Source organism: Tachypleus tridentatus, chromosome 10 (assembly GCF_004210375.1).
Source record: "Tachypleus tridentatus isolate NWPU-2018 chromosome 10, ASM421037v1, whole genome shotgun sequence".
Lineage (NCBI taxonomy): Eukaryota > Metazoa > Arthropoda > Merostomata > Xiphosura > Limulidae > Tachypleus > Tachypleus tridentatus.
The window spans coordinates 109,162,770-109,182,840 of record NC_134834.1 but is presented as its reverse complement, the minus strand read 5'-3'; the positions used below and the strand labels follow the sequence as shown (position 1 = coordinate 109,182,840).

General features: G+C 33.7%; 2 protein-coding genes across 2 annotated transcripts in view; both read right to left on the bottom strand.

Annotated features, from left to right (window-relative positions):
* Nucleotides 1–8,823: 8,823 nt before the first annotated feature.
* Nucleotides 8,824–19,586, bottom strand: LOC143228437 (uncharacterized). The gene is made up of 5 exons (XM_076459698.1): nt 19,417–19,586; nt 14,903–15,284; nt 11,151–11,318; nt 9,772–10,146; nt 8,824–9,686 (listed from the first exon to the last, which is right to left on the bottom strand). The coding sequence occupies exons 2-5, from the start codon at nt 15,258–15,260 to the stop codon at nt 8,824–8,826; spliced, it is 1,764 nt and encodes a 587-aa protein (XP_076315813.1). The 5' UTR covers nt 15,261–15,284; nt 19,417–19,586.
* Nucleotides 19,494–20,071, bottom strand: part of LOC143230064 (uncharacterized) — a 44,820-nt gene continuing 44,242 nt past the window's right edge. The window contains exon 4 of the mRNA XM_076463064.1: nt 19,494–19,745. Within this exon, the coding sequence (XP_076319179.1) occupies nt 19,494–19,745 (252 nt within the window). The remainder of the gene's footprint in view (nt 19,746–20,071) is intronic.

Sequence of the window (20,071 nt, the reverse complement as noted above, 5' to 3'; positions counted from 1 at the left end):
TAGAAGTTCAACCACACAATTAGATGTCACTGAAAGCTAGGAAGGTTTGTGTAAAATTCGAGAAGCAGTATGTCTATGTTACTACAAGAAGCCCCGGCATGGTCAGGTGGTCAGCGAGTTCGATTCGTAATCTGAGGATCGCGGGTTAGAATCCTCGTCGCACCCAACATGCTCGCCCTCTCATCCGTGGGGGCGTTATAATGTGACGATCAATCCCACTATTCGTTGGTAAAAGAGTAGTCCAAGAGTTGGTGGTGGGTGGTGCTGACTAGCTGCTTTCCCTCTAGTCTTACACTGCTAAGTTATGGACGGTTAGCGCAGATAGCTCTCGTGTAGCTTTGCGCGAAATTAAAACAAACAAAATACTTCAAGAAAACAACCCGTTGAAAAAAATGACAATTGGAACCGTTCTTTGAATCTTGAAGAAGAGTAGTCTGTTATAAATATCTGATCCTCACGTACATACAACAAAAAAATTATAACTCACTCTGTATATAGAAAGTTAACCCTACATACGTACAACATAATTTTGTAAGTGATTTTTGGTAAGTGAAAGTAAGAATACATAGCTTGATTCAGTGAATGTCAGTGGTATAGAATATCCCAACTTTTTAGAGTTTTGGTTTCGATATACTGCTTATTATAAGCGAACTCTTTCCCCCCCCAAAATGGTAGTATAAACCATGGATCCTTCTTTTATCCCATCAGATTACCGCTAACATAAACAAGGTCCATTTATTTAGTTGTATGCTTAGCTTTAATGACTGTAACTTGAAAATTGACACTTTATGGACTTCATAATCAGATACGTATTTTCTTGGATTTATTAAGTTACATTTCAAGAACACGTTTGTTTTGTTTTTGAATTTCGCGCAAAGCTGCTCGAGGGCTATCTGCGCTAGCCGTCCCTAATTTAGCAGTGTAAGACTAGAGGGAAGGCAGCTAGTCATCACCACCCACCGCCAACTCTTGGGCTACTCTTTTCAAGAACACAGCGAACAAAATATTTGGGGAAAAATTAGTGGAAATCCCACTGCTATGAGTAAATTCATTGTGTTAGCTTCAATATGGATATTTCTAATATTAACTTGTATAACGGTTCTTCTGTTACCAGAGAACGTGATGTTACATTCATTACTAAGTGTATTATATATACAGAAACGTGACATTTTGCAACAACCATGCAGATCGTTTGCTGTCAGTTTTACCGAAAACAATCGTGCAATTTATATATGTCTATAGAAGATTGAATGTTGAGATATGGCCTCACTACCTATCCCATAATATTCATATTCATTTTCACGCATAGAGAAAATGTAATAACAGTGTATGGCTATTGATGGATCGATCCATGGTTGAAAATATGATGGCCACATTACCTCTCATAGAGACGTCAGTTTCATTCTCACACATGGAAAAAAAAAAAAAACTTAGTCAATGTGAAGGGCGTCGGATCGTACAGTCCAGGGTTTAAGAAGGCGATGCTGTTGAACACGCTTTTTACTTTTGTATCTGTACACGTTATGAAAGTAAAGACAACTTTCGTTATTCCGTTCAAAGCTGGACAAAGTCTGTATGGAGCTAAACGTTTTTACCCTGGTCAAACCTAGCGACAACTACATCGAAAGCTCACATCTGGGGACAGCTATATCAACATTTCAAACCCAGGAACAGCTACTTCAATAGCTCAAACCTGGGGCCAGTGACACTAATATTTAAAACGTAGGGACAGTTAAACAAATATCTCAAACTTAGGAGTAGTTACACTAATAGTTAAAATGTAGGGACAGCTACATCAACAGCTCAAACTTAGGAGTAGCTACACTAATAGTTAAAATGTAGGGACAGCTACATCAACAGCTCAAACTTAGGAGTAGCTACACTAATAGTTAAAATGTAGGGACAGCTACATCAACAACTCAAACTTAGGAGTAGCTACACTAATAGTTAAAACGTAGGGACAGCTACATCAACAGCTCAAACCTGGGGACAGCTACATCAATATTTCAAACCTAGGTAGAACCCAAACCTATGAACAGCTACAATTTACACTTATAGTTCAAACACAGAGACAGCTACATCAAAAGTTCAAACTTAGGGACAGCTACATGAACAGCTCAATCCTAGAGACAGCTACAGGGGTCTACCGATCAGGTCGGTTATCCAACTTGTTCATAATGTACTGCTTAGCTTTAAAACGTCATTTCCCTTAATGTTAAGGATAGACTGTTACTATTACCTTATAAATAGCGTAATATGTCAAGATAACGTAATTAGAGGAAGCAAACACTTTCATTACGGTTTACTAACTTCAACAGCAACAACAACAAATGTAAGTTTGAGAAGTTTGTTAATTAATTTTGGAACATGTATGTAAGAAAATAATTCTAGATTTGTTTATGAGATATGAGGAACGAATGTGTTGGTTGGTTCACTGAATGTCTTGTTTGTTATTATTTTCAGGATTACGTGACAAGTTTGATTGATTGATTCAGTTTTGATAAGTTAAGGGAAGAATATCTGGGCTAATTGATTATTGGTAAGCGAAGGTAACAATAAATGGGTTGATTGAGTTTTGGGAAGTAAAGGTAGGAATATATAGGTTTGATTTATTTTTTTATGAGTGAAAGAAATATTAGACAAAAACAACATAATTTAAGGGTAGAAACGTTAGGCTTAACTGTGCATTGTTAATTATTTTAACTTTAATTCAAAGTTTTCATTTTCTACCTTGAAATTTTGTATTAATGAAGCGACATCGAGTCATTGTTAAGGTAATTTTTCTCCAGCCCTTGGCATTTTTTATTTTACATCTAGCATACGAGTGTCAGAACATTCAAGAAGGACAGCAACCTTTTAGATCACAAGTGGTTCTTAGGACTGTTGATTCTACATTAGTTTGACTTCTATATTAATAATGAAATGCTATTTAAAAGTCTAAAAAAGACTGTACATTTATTTTGTACTATCCATGTAATCAGCTATGGGTTATACTCGAGGTTTATTCAAAACTATACATGTGATATATTATGTACTATATACGTGAGTTATTGTGGACTATTCACGTGGTTTACTGTGGGGTATATATATGGTTTATTTTAAGCTATACATGTGATTTATTGTAAAATAAGCACGTTGTTTATTGTGGACTTTATAAGTTGTGTACAAAATAAAACATGTACTGTAAAAATTACGCTCGGCATACCACACCGTTGTGTAAAAAATAAAACGTGTGTGTAATTTCTTACAGCAAACCACATCGGGCTATCTACTGAGCCCACTAAGGAGAATTGAACCCCTGATTTTAGCGTTGTAAATCCGTAGACTTACCAATGTTTAGCAGGGGTAATAAAACATGTACAATAAGAATTAACTTCGGTATAGCACATCGTAGTGTAAAACATGAAACTTTTACAGTAGGAATGAGGTTTGCTATATTAAAGTGTTATGTAGAACATAACACATGAACAGTAGGAATGAGATTTGCTACATTAAAGTGTTATGTAGAACATAAAACATGAACAGTAGGAATGAGGTTTGCTATATTAAAGTGTTATGTAGAACATAATACATGAACAGTAGGAATGAGATTTGCTATATTAAAATGATGTGTAGAACATAAAAAATGAACAGTAGGAATGAGGTTTGCTATATTAAAGTGTTATGTAGAACATAAAACATGAACAGTAGGAATGAGGTTTGCTATATTAAAATGATATGTAGAACATAAAACATGAACAGTAGGAATGAGGTTTGCTATATTAAAGTGTTATGTAGAACATAAAACATGAACAGTAGGAATGAGGAAAATTAAAATGATGTGTAGAACATAAAACATGAACAGTAGGAACGAGGTTTGCTATATTAAAGTGTTATGTAGAACATAACACATGAACAGTAGGAATGAGATTTGCTATATTAAAGTGTTATGTAGAACATAAAACATGAACAGTAGGAACGAGGTTTTCTATATTAAAGTGTTATGTAGAACATAACACATGAACAGTAGGAATGAGATTTGCTATATTAAAGTGTTATGTAGAACATAAAACATGAACAGTAGGAATGAGGTTTATTAAAATAATGTGTAAAACATAAAACATGAACAGTAGGAATGAGGTTTGCTATATTAAAGTGTTATGTAGAACATAAAACATGAACAGTAGGAATGAGGTTTGCTATATTAAAGTGTTATGTAGAACATAAAACATGAACAGTAGGAATGAGGATTTCTATATTAAAGTGTTATGTAGAACATAAAACATGAACACTAGGAATGAGATTTGCTATATTAAAATGATGTGTAGAACATAAAACATGAACAGTAGGAATGAGGTTTGCTATATTAAAGTGTTATGTAGAACATAAACATGAACAGTAGGAATTAGGTTTCCTATATTAAAATGTTATGTAGAACATGAAACATGAACAGTAGGAATGAACTTTGCTACATTAAAGTGTTATGTAGAACATAACACATGAACAGTAGGAATGAGGTTTGCTATATTAAAGTGTTATGTAGAACATAACACATGAACAGTAGGAATGAGAGTTGCTACATTAAAGTGTTATGTAGAACATAAAACATGAACAGTAGGAATGAGGATTGCAATATTAAAGTGTTATGTAGAACATAAAACATGAACACTAGGAATGAGATTTGCTATATTAAAATGATGTGTAGAACATAAAACATGAACAGTAGGAATGAGGTTTGCTATATTAAAGTGTTATGTAGAACATAAAACATGAACAATAGGAATGAAATTTGCTATATTAAAATGTTATGTAGAACATAAAACATGAACAGTAGGAATGAGGTTTGCAATATTAAAATGTTATGTAGAACATAACACATGAACAGTAGGAATGAGGTTTGCTATATTAAAATGATGTGTAGAACATAAAACATGAACAGTAGAAATGAGATTTGCTACATTAAAGTGTTATGTAGAACATAAAACATGAACAGTAGGGATGAGGTTTGCTATATTAAAGTGTTATGTAGAACATAAAACATGAACAGTAGGAATGAGGTTTGCTATATTAAAGTGTTATGTAGAACATAAACATGAACAGTAGGAATTAGGTTTGCTATATTAAAATGTTATGTAGAACATAAAACATGAACGGTAGGAATGAGATTTGCTATATTAAAGTGTTATGTAGAACATAAAACATGAACAGTAGGAATGAGGTATATTAAAATGATGTGTAGAACATAAAACATGAACAGCAGGAATGAGATTTGGTGTATTAAAGTGTTATGTAGAACATAAAACATGAACAGAAGGAATGAGATTTGCTACAATAAAGTGTTATGTAGAACATAACACATGAACAGTAGAAATGAGATTTGCTATATTAAAGTGTTATGTAGAACATAAAACATGAACAGTGGGAATGAGATTTGCTGTATTAAAGTGTTATGTAGAACATAGAACAATACACTAAGCTGTATTAATACTGACATTTTTTCTATATTGTATTCATACTTTTGCGGAGGTTGGGAAAGTTATGCTTCTGGTTTTAATTAATTTTTCAACTTTATTTATAATCAACCTTGAAACAACTGCTTCTGATATAAAAAAATCACAGGAATATTAATTAAATTAATAATATATTGTCGTCTCTTATTTCGCTTCTTTATATTGAAGATTAGCTTGTTTGGCACAGTGATATATAATGTTTTTTTTTTATTTGTAAGGTACTTATTGTAATTGTGTTTTCGTAACCAGTCAGATGAACCAATGAATTAATAAATTATTTATCTCTCAAAATATTTGGTTGTTTTTACTCTTAATGTACGTGAAATAATTATACAATAATAAGAGTAAAGAAATGTACCACCTCCAACACTAGCACATTAATTTCTCTCTGACTCCTGAGTGGATATTGAAAGCAAACAAAAACAAAAACTAGGAAGTTGTATCTACTGATTTATTCTCTGTTTAAGCAAAAACTGGCTAAATAACAGACAAACTGATAGAACATGTATCTACACAGAATCAAATCATTTACTTATAACAACCTTACACTTTACAAAATTTATTGACAAACAACTCGGATGAATTCTCGGTTTACCAACACATCTTTTAAAACATTTGAAGAAACATGTAAACACACACACACACATAATTTTTGACACACAACTGTTTTTTTTAAAACGAACGTTTGTTGTTAGCCTAATGATACACAACAATTAAACATGGCGATACGTAATTGGAGTAATAATACTTTGGTATCTGTAAAGGTTTCAGAACTTGACCAACTGAAATTTCACTAGAAAGTACTAAAAGCAAAATTAACACTTAATTCGGCGAATGTTAGAATCTAAAGTACAATTTAACAGAACAAACTATACTAAGTTTATGTTTCGGTGGTATTTCCATGGAGTGGTTTAGCGAGTGTCAAATCGTGTGTGAGATTGGGGAATAAGACCAAGCTTGCGTGCTCAACTTTCCGTGTTGGACAATAGAGGTCTCTACTTTCCACATCTTACCCACCAACTGCTTGTTGTTTAGGGCAAAACTTCGATGGGTTGGTTGTCTGTTGTTTCCACCCCGGATATTAACATTGTAGTTGAGTGGACTTCCCGCTGTCCCATAGTGGAATGTTTTTACTAAGAAATAACATTCCCTCAGTGACTAGAAAATATGGTACAATGGAGTACATTCTTCGACGATATGCTAGTTTCCTCGCTTGAAACGTTTCTATTTACAGACATATAAACTTCCTGAGATTATGAAATGTCAACGTTTCACTTCGATGAAACGTATCCTGAGATTTAGCTTCTCTGAGCCTTTCATAATTATCCGTAACTAACCTTTCTTTTGTAACACATTTAGTAAAATAAACCTATGTAAATATCGACAAATGTACGTGAATCTATTTTAAGTTTATAGATATACTTACACAAACATACAAAAACAGTTGTGATTTATACATAAAAGGTTTACGTTACCTAAGTCGATATGATAAAACCTGATATTTTTATCTGTTTCAGTTTGAACACAATGTCATACTTGTCAAGATACCGTAAATATCACCTGACATTATTTGTATTTTCTAACAATGTCAAATATATATTATTACATTTCGTTAAAACCACAAGTATATGATTTATCATAACCTTCTTTTTTCAGCGATTTTGGTTTCAAATGTGATTAAGGTATCGGAGCTTGATACTGATTTCCGTTCTTTAAATCTTCCTATATTTAAGCTATAATTAAACACTGAGAGCTCGGTTTGAAACGTCTCTCTGGTCTGAGACATTATTTAACAACTAGGAGCTAATGGGAAAGGTGTCAGAGAAGATATTCGTGAAGTTAAATTTAGATTCAAACTCATTTAACAGTTGGAGATATGATATAGTAGAATATAATATTTAACTATATAACACCTCTACTTATTTTCCATTCATCATATGAAGTGCTTTTTTATTTCAAAAATTACGTCTGTTTATTCTTTCTATTTTTTATTTTTTCAAATTTGTTTACTTACTTTTTACTTGATGTTTCCTCAGATTTATGTTTTGAATAAAAAACAAAAATAGCAAATAAATATATCAAATAAATATAACACCATTCCCCCCTCCCCAGGTTTTCCTACCCTCGTCTTTGACTTTCAAATCGTACTATAGCAAGAGAAGTGACACCACACAACCTGTCACTTTGACCACCCACCCAATAAAACCTATTTCCTCTTTGTCAATTTATATTCTTTGTATTCCGTTTCATAATTTTATCTTCGGTTTCTAACATATTTAATAATTAAATTTTCGTATAATATGCTTCTTCAGTTCCTGACATATTTAATAATCAGAATCTACTATGATATGTTTCTTCAGTTCCTGACATATTTAATAACCAAAATCTGCTATGATATGTTTCTTCAGTTTCTAACGTACTTAATAACCAGAATCTACTATGATATGTTTCTTCAGTTCCTGACATATTTAATAACCAGAATCTGCTATGATATGTTTCTTCAGTTTCTAACGTATTTACTAACCAGAATCTACTATGATATGTTTCTTCAGTTCCTGACATATTTAATAACCAGAATCTGCTATGATATGTTTCTTCAGTTTCTAACGTATTTAATAACCAGAATCTACTATGATATGTTTCTTCAGTTTCTAACGTATTTAATAACCAGAATCTACTATGATATGTTTCTTCAGTTTTTAACGTATTTAATAACCAGAATCTACTATGATATGTTTCTTCAGTTTTTAACGTATTTAATAACCAGAATCTACTATGATATGTTTCTTCAGTTTTTAACGTATTTAATAACCAGAATCTACTATGATATGTTTCTTTAGTTTCTAACGTATTTAATAACCAGAATCTACTATGATATGTTTCTTCAGTTTCTAACGTATTTAATGATATAACTTGATATTACATGTCTTTTTGTTTTCTAATATATATAATAAATTGAGCTTAATATGATATATTTCTTTGGTCTCTGACGAATTTAATAAACAAAGTTTAATATGATATAAGTGTTTAGTTTTTCATATATTTAATAACCCGATCTTAATAACTATATGCTTATATAGTTTCTGAAATATTCAAAAACCAGAACTTAATATGATACGATTCTCTAGTTTCTCACATATTTAACAACCACAGCTTAATATGATATGCTTCTTTGGTTTCTCACGTATTTAATAATTAGAGCTTAATGCGAGATGTTTCTTTGCATCTCATATAATTCAACTTTTGAGCTTCACGTAAAAGGCTTCTTTTACATCGATTGTTTCGAAGATTATAGAGAAGTAATATTTTAATGGTCATTTCAAAGCCATCAGGCCTAAGACACTACTGATTCTTCTTCGCTGACTTCTTTTTGTGGCATTACAAAATGTTGTAATGGTAGGTCTTCCTCACTGATTCCTGGATAAACTGGAATAAATGGCGGCCATCCAATTAATGCCGGATCGCTGCAGAAAAAAGAACCCGGATCGTTATGACAACTGTAGTCATAATAATCATACTCCAGTCCATCTTCAGATTCTCCAATTGAAAACTCCGATAATGACTGAGTCGATGCGACGATGCTTTCTGACTTTAGAGATTTATCTTTTAACTTCTCTACAGACCTCATGTCTGTTGAACAGATATTTCTAACAGCCTTGTATGCGTGATGACGTGGCATGTTTTGACGAACCCCCTCGCTGCGTGGTTTTCGTTGTGGTGTAACTGCTGCTATTGGGAGTTTTCGTTTAGTTACTGGTGTTAAACACCGTCGTTGAAGGACAGACGGACAAGGGCTTTGTGGTGGAGTGAGGGTGCAGACACTACTTGTAGATCTGAAAAGAAAGGTGTTGCATAGTAGTTCCTCAGGACTAACTTTGTCTTGATTGGCTACTGCCTTGTCTTGACGTCGGAGGGAAGCGGGGAACAAGAGATCCGATACTGAGGTCGTACCAGTTAAAAGTTTGACTTTTGGGCAAGGTTCTCGAATATCGCGGACAGATGAACAGGGTGAATCCGAACACAGGCTGTTGCGTTTCTGGCGACATCTGTTGTAGGCTTCTTGTAAAACCAGCAAGATGGTGATGGCACTGCCAACAACCGAAGCCAACACCACAAGGGTCAGGTGTACAGCACTGAAGTTGACCTTTTCTGATGAAGGACCATCCCAAACTGATGTTAGGCTACTGACTTTCAAACCTGAATGGAATAACATAAAACTAATTAATATCGCTTGTCATTTAAAAATTACATAATGTCTCAGAATATCATCAGAAACGTTTACCTTTTGTGTAAAACCTCAAAATGAACTCTCCCTCGGTGGAAATCGACCCATTAGATGTGTGAAGATCTATCCGTAGAGTCGAGCTGTAGGATTCTACCGAAGCATAGGGCATCTGGTTATTCACAGTGGTCAACAGAGTTCCGACAGGTGAAGTGCTATCTCTAACCGTCAGCCATAACTCGGAGTCGAGATCTACCTTAACAAACTGGACGCTCAGTTTACCTTTTGGCCAGGCCTTAAGAGTCCAAAAGCTGGGTTGAAGAGTACCGGGAGATATTCTCGCTGTCAGAGTTCCGTTAGTTGTGACGTTCACCTTGCAGCTAGAGTTACAATCAACCTTTAGAAAGAGATCATCAGATATGGTCGTGGTGTCCTCTGTTGACAAATAAAAGCAACACGTTCGTTATTATAATTGTATTGATTATTCCGATGGAAAAAGTAGAACCCTTTACATCAACATTTTATAAGAGCAATTTAATTTTAATATTAAGTACAATTTAAAGATAGTTAAAGTTAGTGTAAAACTAGCTAGAGCGATTTCAGTAACACTTCCCTTCTATAGCCTCCCAACTTGAGTGACACTTCCCTCCTCATAACTTCCCGACTAGAGGGACACTTTCCTCCCTATAGCCTTCTGACCAGAGTGACACTTCCCTCCTCATAACTTCCCGACTAGAGGGACACTTTCCTCCCTATAGCCTCCTGGCCAGAGTGACACTTCCCTCCTCATAACCTCCCGACTAGAGTGACATCTCTCCGCCCATAACTTTCCAACTAGAGTGACACTTCCCTTCCCATAACCTCTCAACGACACTGCATAAAATGGAACACAATATGAAAACAACTAGCGACAGTTTAGTCCGGTCTTATTATGTTTAAGAAATGTAAGGAGCTCACCAGATACCATTTAAACGGACCTAAACAAATTATAAGTATACTTTAGTAGACATTTTGTACACAAACATATCAAGACCTTATCAAATACTTTAAAAACGTATAACATTATGTCAATAGAATAACATTATAGCTTTATTTACTAATAATATAAAGTACGGCATAGTTTAGATAAGGCAAAAACATACACAAGTTACAGTTGTAATTTATCTCTTTATCGAACATAGGGTATGCATAATAAAGGCTCAACTGATGTTAGGCCTAACACGAGTTGACTTAGAGTTTTTTGTGTCTGCGAATACAATTATTTTCTTTATTATTATTCTATAACTTCCGTATTTAAAGAAGTACTGTTGTAGTGGGATAATGATTTGACCATAAACGTTTTGTGGGTCTCTGCTAGTACAATAACAGTACGGGGTCCACTTATCTTTTTAGATGATTCCTTGTGACTGTTTTACAGTAAAACAATAGAAATAACTAACCAAAACATTCACTAAAAACACATGGTTCCGATTCGGTAGATTCTCCTTGACAATGAACGTCGTCACTAGGGGTGCTGCACAGCCGATAGCGACTACGAACACCAGAGTTGCAGGTTGACGAACACCGTGACCAGGGGCTCCACTTACTCCACCATGCCTTTGACCCACCTAAAGAAAGTTAGAGAATCAGGCTCGTTAGTTGATTTTGTACAAACCTTATTTACCCTGACTATTTTGGTTCGAATTTCGCACAATGCTATACGAGAGCCATTTACTCTAGCCGTCCCTAATATAGTAGTGATAGACTAGAGGGATAGCAGCTAGTCAACATCATCCACCGCCAGTTATTTGGGATTCTCACTAACCTCCCTAAGGTTTCGAGTCGACCACCTTAATCACCAGACCATAGCAAGCCTCCTATAATTAGATGTTTAAAGTACTCAAGGAGAATCTAGTTACACATCAGGTTGTAAGGAGAATCTAGTTACACATCAGGTTGTAAGGAGAATTTAATCACACATCAGGTTGTAAGGAGAATTCAATTACACATCAGGTTGTGAGGAGAATCTAGTTAATCATCTGGTTGTAAGGAGAATCTAGTTACACATCAGGTTGTAAGGAAAATTTAGTTACACATCAGGTTGTAAGGAGAATTTAGTTACACATCAGGTTGTAAGGAGAATCTAGTTACACATCAGGTTTTAAGGAGAATCTAGTTACACATCAGGTTGTAAGGAGAATCTAGTTACACATCAGGTTGTAAGGAGAATTTAGTTACACATCAGGTTGTAAGGAGAATCTAGTTACACATCAGGTTGTAAGGAGAATCTAGTTACACATCAGGTTGTAAGGAGAATTTAGTTACACATCAGATTGTAAGGAGAATCTAGTTACACATCAGGTTGTAAGGAGAATCTAGTTACACATCAGGTTTTAAGGAGAATTTAGTTACACATCAGGTTGTAAGGAGAATCTAGTTACACATCAGGTTGTAAGGAGAATCTAGTTACACATCAGGTTGTGAGGAGAATCTAGTTACACATCTGATTGTAAGGAGAATTTAGTTACACATCAGGTTGTAAGGAGAATCTAGTTGCACATCAGGTTGTAAGGAGAATTCAATTACACATCAGGTTGTGAGGAGAATCTAGTTAATCATCTGGTTGTAAGGAGAATTTACTTACACATCAGGTTGTAAGGAGAATCTAGTTACACATCAATTTATTGTAATATACGTTTTATGTTATTGAACATCGTAGCTGATTACCCATAAGAAACCTTTCGTACCTAATATTACTTTAATGCACTGCATACCACAGAATTATTTGTGTATTAGCTAATTAAAGTGTAGGTTGAAACCAAGTAAAGATGTCATGAAACTGGAATACTCAGAATAAACATATAGAATGTTATAAGATTATCCTATGTAAGTATATTGTTATGTAAACGTATCAGAAACGTAAATAGATATTATATCACCTAATATACAGTTAGGGTTTAGTATTTCATCACGTAAGCATGCATGAAATGTGAATAGGTAAATAAGGCAAAAACCCAGCACTCCAAAAACTCTAACGGCTTAAAAGTATACTAACAGATCTCTACTTAGCTATAATGATAAATTACATAGACAAATCACTAATATTAAACTACAAACACGCTGGCTTAGATGTTGTCACAAAGTTTGAACAAGTGAGGAATTACAATACTTTACTTCTTTACAAAGAAATCTCTGACTCATCAGCGCCCCCTGGTAGCTGCGCAGTATGTCTTATAATTTTCAATGTTTAAACTATGGGTTTGATACCTGCAGTGGATAGAGTAAAGAAAGCCTACTGTGTAACCTTCACATACAAACTAGATTCTTCAATAAGGAAACTTCTGGATCTCAGAAAACGTTTTGCAACCTCTTTAATAAAGGATTAGTTTTCTTCTGAATAAATGTGTATATTATCTCTTCGTTTAGTATGTATTGTGATAGTCGTGGTTTAATGTTAATAAATGAGGTATGTTTAGCTTAGTGGTTTAATGTTAATAAATGAGGTATGTTTAGCTTAGTGGTTTAATGTTAATAAATGAGGTTATGTTTAGCTTAGTGGTTTAATGTTAATAAATGAGGTTATGTTTAGCTTAGTGGTTTAATGTTAATAAATGAGGTATGTTTAGCTTAGTGGTTTAATGTTAATAAATGAGGTTATGTTTAGCTTAGTGGTTTAATGTTAATAAATGAGGTATGTTTAGCTTAGTGGTTTAATGTTAATAAATGAGGTATGTTTAGCTTAGTGGTTTAATGTTAATAAATGAGGTATGTTTAGCTTAGTGTTTTAATGTTAATAAATGAGGTATGTTTAGTTTAATGGTTTAATGTTAATAAATGAGGTATATTTAGCTTAGTGGTTTAATGTTAATAAATGAGGTATATTTAGCTTAGTGGTTTAATGTTAATAAATGAGGTATGTTTAGCTTAGTGGTTTAATGTTAATAAATGAGGTTATGTTTAGCTTAGTGGTTTAATAGTAATAAATGAGGTTATGTTTAGCTTGGTGGTTTAATGTTAATAAATGAGGTTATGTTTAGCTTAGTGGTTTAATAGTAATAAATGAGGTTATGTTTAGCTTAGTGGTTTATTGTTAATAAATGAGGTATGTTTAGCTTGGTGGTTTAATAGTAATAAATGAGGTATGTTTAGTTTAGTGGTTTAATGTTAATAAATGAGGTATGTTTAGCTTGGTGGTTTAATGTTAATAAATGAGGTATGTTTAGCTTAGTGGTTTAATGTTAATAAATGAGGTATGTTTAGCTTAGTGGTTTATTAGTAATAAATGAGGTATGTTTAGTTTAGTGGTTTAATAGTAATAAATGAGGTATGTTCAGTTTAGTGGTTTAATGTTAATAAATGAGGTTATGCTTAGCTTTGTGGTTTAATGTTAATAAATGAGGTATGCTTAGCTTAGTGGTTTAATGTTAATAAATGAGGTATGTTTAGCTTAGTGGTTTAATGTTAATAAATGAGGTATGTTTAACTTAGTGGTTTAATGTTAATAAATGAGGTATGTTTAGCTTAGTGGTTTAATGTTAATAAATGAGGTATGTTTAGCTTAGTGTTTTAATGTTAATAAATGAGGTATGTTTAGCTTAGTGGTTTAATGTTAATAAATGAGGTATGTTTAGCTTAGTGGTTTATTAGTAATAAATGAGGTATGTTTAGTTTAGTGGTTTAATAGTAATAAATGAGGTATGTTCAGTTTAGTGGTTTAATGTTAATAAATGAGGTTATGCTTAGCTTTGTGGTTTAATGTTAATAAATGAGGTATGCTTAGCTTAGTGGTTTAATGTTAATAAATGAGGTATGTTTAGCTTAGTGGTTTAATGTTAATAAATGAGGTATGTTTAACTTACAGCCCCTGATAGTATACTCAACCCCGTTTAATTGTGAGGTATAAAAGCTGCAAACGTTAAAATGTTTCGAAATGCTTTAGTAAAAACTGGTACATTCTGGCCATTGTCTTATCTGGTTATTTTCAAATTTTATTTCATAATAAAATAACTTAGTACGGTTAGGCCTGCTTCAGAGATATAATTTATTCCATTAAATGAGTTGATACCGTTTTTCTTTCTAGTTTCCTTTTTATATACGTGGAATATTCATCAACTATTCTCAGTTGCCAGTTGTTGGACCTTTCCTTCCAGTCCTTGAGTGCGACTAAAGAATATTTTTGTCGCGTATAGTGTTAAGAGTGCAGAATGCTTACCTGGATCGATGTTCCGAGGTCTGCACAAGGTTTTCAGTTGAAACACAGCGCCGTTGGCGGCGACACTGACGTACGTGAAACAAAACGTTTGGTACATGGAACTGAATAAATCGCACGGTAATGTCAGAGAATGTTTAGTGTTGTCGATCCTAGTTTCCAAGATGTACTCTGTGATTGGTGGCGAGGACCTGCGTCCGTACACTCTAATGAGATCTCCGCTGAGTATGCATGGTGGATACTCATAAATCACCAGGACATCTTCATCGCATGGAAAGATGTGTGACTGGGGAACACTGAGATCGTAGCGAGAACTCCATATCACCTGGATGTGAGGACTTTTAGCAATCGGGGGGAGCATTTTCTGACTCCCCACAAGTCGAACCTGCCAAGAATAATAACTAACGTAAATAAAAAGTAAGGGAGACAAAGAATTGTATGCTCTAGTTAAACAATAATGTAGCAATACATATGTAACAATAATGTAACAATATATATGTAACAATAATGTAACAATATATATGTAAAATACGGCTGGTTTGGGTTGAATTTTGTTTTTATACAGAGGAGCGAACAACGTTTCGACCTTCTCCGGTCATCGTCAAGTTCACAAAGAAAGAAAGAGGTAACTGACCGATAGCTGACCACAAGTTTGAAGGTGGTTGTGTAACTGAGTGTAGGAAAGTAGAGGGCGTCCTTACTTAGATATTTGATTATATTTATTAATATAGATATAAAGGTACAGATATGTAGACGACACGATTGCGAGATTCACAGAACACACACTTAATTTTTTCAATCACATTAGCTCTATGCATCCCAACATTAACTTCACATGTGAACAGGAAGAAATAAAACAAATATTATTTCTTAACCTCAAACTTATAAGAACCGATACACAATTTAAAACAGAAATCCACCGAAAAATCACCCATACTGGACTATACATTCCTTGGGACTCAGCACATGAAACAAAACAAAAACTCAACATACTAAGAAACCAAATAAACACAGCCATAAAACTATGCTCACCAGATAAAATTAACGATGAATTAGACAAAATAAAACAATACTTCATCAACATCAATAAGTTTCCTCCACAAACCGTAGAAAACATTATACGCACACACCTAGACATAAAGCAAAATCAACTAACAAAAGTAAATATATCCCACGAATTAAAAAAATCACGAAACCATATACTGCTGCATACCATATATTCCCAACATCAGCAGAAAAATAACCAGCATTTGGCAAAAACTAGTAACAAAATATGACATTCCAGTTAATACCAACTTTATTCAAAAGCCAGACACAAAACTGAGGTCTATACTATGTAAAACTACACTGAGAAACACAACACCAACATTATTTATAAAATGGCCCGGCATGGCGTTCGACTCGTAATCCGAGGGTCGCGGGTTCGAATCCTCGTTGCACCAAACATGCTCGCCCTTATCAGCCGTGGGGGCGTTACAACGTGACGGTCAATCTCACTATTCGTCAGTAAAAGAGTAGCCCAAGAGTTGACGGTGGGTGGTGACGACTAGCTGCCTTTCCTCAAGTCTTACACTGCTAAATTAGGGACGGTTAGCACAGATAGCCCTCGAGTAGCTTCGCGCGAAATTCAAAACAAACAAACAAACAAAATATTTATAAAATGTGATAACTGCTACGACTTCTATATTGGAGAAACAAGTAGAAAAATGGAAACCAGATTCAAAGAACACAAAAAGTCACCTTCATACGTTTTCGAACACTGCAAGTCAAATAAACACAACATAACCATAGAAAACACTCAAAAACTAAATAAAGAAACAAACGCGAAATTAAAGAAGCCTTACTTATACAACAACTGAAACCCAAAATAAACCAATATAAAGGAACACCTTTATATCTATATTAATAAATATAATCAAACATCTGAGTAAGCATGCCCTCTACATTTCTACACTGAGTTACACAACCACCTTCAAACACGTGGTCAGCTATCGGTCAGTTACCTCTTTCTTTCTTTATGAACCTGACGATGACTGGAGAAGGTCGAAACGTTGTTCGTTTCTCTTCATAAAAATTTTCTCAACCCAAACTAGCCGCTTTTATATATATATATTTCTCTGCAAGTGGGTTTTCTCGTCATCACTGATTAATAATGTAACAACGTATAAAGTATGACACTGAACTGAAACAATAACATAATATTATATAAAGTATGAAACTCAAATGAAACAATAATGTAACATTATATAAAGTATAAAACTCAACTGAAACAATAATATAACATTGTATACAGTATGAAACACAACTGAAACAATGATATAGCATTATATATAGTATGAAACACAACTTAAACAATAATGAAACATTATATAAAGTATGAAAGACGACTGAAACAATAATATAATGTTATGTAAAATATGTCACACAAATAGAACAATAATATAACATTGTATAAAGTACATTATGAAACAAACTACATATTGCCAATATGACCCCCACCCACAAAACCCACTACATATAGACATCATGAGACCCTCCCATTAAACATTCCACATATAGATAGAATGAGCCTCACCCATAGAAAATAACACAAATACACAACATGAGTTACTCATATAACATGCTACACATAAACAGCATGGCTCTAACCCTTAAAACATATTACATAAATAGCAAGAATTCCACCCATGTAACATACAATACAAATGGCAATAACTGAACCTATGAAAAATAGTACATAGATAGTAATAACTCTCATCCATAAAACAGAGTTTATGGATAGAAAGAAAAATATTACACATAGCTAGCGTGAGCCACATCCATAAAACGTACGATATATGTTTTTAGATAACAAGGTTATGTAACGTATAGTAACAATTCTTCAACTTTTGGCACGGTGATGTGTAAAACACAAAAACTCTGTTTAGCTTACTAAAGAACGAATATCTGGTATAAATGTGTTAACAATGCTGTGCGTTTCACAGTTCTCTTTTGGCCACATCTTTGTTTTTTTCACACTCAAGGTTATTTGTATTAGATATCATAACTTTTTGTCAACATACATCAATAAACCAGAGTAAGTAAGTGACACTTGATAATTACCCTCATTAGCTTTAGAATAGCAACTCTATTATTCGGAAAAGACTTAAACTTTACAGAATCTTTCATATTGTTTAAAATATACTGTGATAGCTTTTCTTCTATAAAACACTGCTCGTAACTCTTTGTAATTTAGGTTAACAGTTTCTTGTCATCAGCTACGTCCAATCGATACAGCCGAATCAAGCATGACTATTTAAGCTAATTTATTAAGCTAATATCACGTGCTCTTAATATAAAAACTATAACTCATAATATTTAGAACCAGTCAAGTGAAATCGAAAGTACTATAAATAATAAACGTATATAATTCAAAACAAATACCACATCGTGCATGACTAATTCACAAAGCCTCGTTTGTTAAAAATATAAATAATTAGACAATTACTACTTATTATGGCCATTAAGTGTCTTGGCTAGAATATGGATAGCTCTTTAAATTTTTGTTATAATTTTATAAAAGTGGAGATGATTTTTCCTGGAACTAACTGCACTAACAATCCATGAAGTTCATGTTTTAAAAGTAGCCATTTATCCAATAGTGTCATTATTGATTTCTATTACAATACGTTTACAAACTTTAGTTTATTTATCCAATAGTGTCATTATTGATTCTTATTACAATACGTTTACAAACTTTAGTTTATTTATCCAATAGCGTCATTATTGATTCCTATTACAATACGTTTACAAACTTTAGTTTATTTATCCAATAGTGTTATTATTGATTCTTATTACAATACGTTTACAAACTTTAGTTTATTTATCCAATAGTGTCATTATTGATTCTTATTACAATAAGTTTACAAACTTTAGTTTATTTATCCAATAGTGTTATTATTGATTCTTATTACAATACGTTTACAATCTTTAATTTGTTTATCCAACAGTGTCATTATTGATTCTTATTACAATACGTTTACCACCTTTAGTTTATTCGCAGTTTAATACATTTGTCAGTTTATGAGGTTTATGTTTTCGTTAAACGTTACAGTTATGCCTCAGGCAGTTCTCGTTGTAAAATGATTGGACTGGCTCTTTTACCAACGAATAGTGGGATTGACCGTCACATTATACGCCCCCACGGCTGGGAAAGCGAGCATGTTTAGCGCGACGCGGGCGCAAACCCGCGACCCTCGGATTACGAGTCGCACGCCCTACAGATTTATAACGCTAAAATCAGGGTTTCGATTCTCCTCGGTGGCTTAGCAGATAGCCCAATGTGGCTTTGCTTACGAAAACACACATAACTGTAACCCTAAAGATCAGAATTTAATCTCTATTTAAGGCACAGTTTAGATAGTCCATTGAGTACTTTTGATAAACTAAACGCGATGGTAAAAAAAAAAATGTCGAAAATCAATAGTTACGAGACATAAGTTTTTTACTGAAAGAAAGTGTTTGTTCCAGTTTCAAACCTGGTATATTCCTGGCTTATCAAACACTCGACAGTCGACTATAACATCCTCTAGAGGGTTATTTCCTGGCCAGCTTTTCACTTCAGTTCGAAACACTGTACTCGATTGAAACCAAGAAGAACCTTCATAGACAACTTGAAAATTTGGCCCGGGTATTCTAGTTCTATACTGCTCCAATAGATACCGGCATTGTTTGGCTCGCACTTGATATCTGATGAAGTTAGACGCACAGTGACGTCAGAGCTGTAGGTTTCCGCAAGAAGTGGTACTTGAACCGAAACCTCTGGCCATGAAACATTAGCTAGGCTCGTTGTGGCTAGTGTTCTCTTCTGAAATAGAGGGAAGCAAACATATTACAGTCATATAACGAGTCATGATAACACAATAGTACCAGTTTTTAACTGCGTTCAATTCTTATATTTACAACAGTACAGTCACTCAATTTTTACTGTAGACTACTCTGGTTTTTAGGACTATTTCTCATTAATTTTTCTACATCTCCACCGCACTGTTCACTATTCACACATCATTTATTTTATGTTGTACTGTTATACATACAGTACATGTTTACAAAGATACAGTACATCTTTACAGAGATATAGTACATCTTTACAGAAATACAGTACATCTTTACAGAGATATAGTACATCTTTAG

Excerpts from the sequence above, each read along its gene's own strand:
- LOC143228437 (XM_076459698.1), bottom strand. The coding sequence starts at position 15,260 with ATGCTCCCCCCGATTGCTAAAAGTCCTCACATCCAGGTGATATGGAGT. Across the intron at positions 10,147-11,150 it reads TGTTTTTAGTGAATGTTTTG|AGGACACCACGACCATATCT; the intron begins GTTAGTTATTTC and ends ATTTGTCAACAG. Across the intron at positions 9,687-9,771 it reads TTTGAGGTTTTACACAAAAG|GTTTGAAAGTCAGTAGCCTA; the intron begins GTAAACGTTTCT and ends TATTCCATTCAG.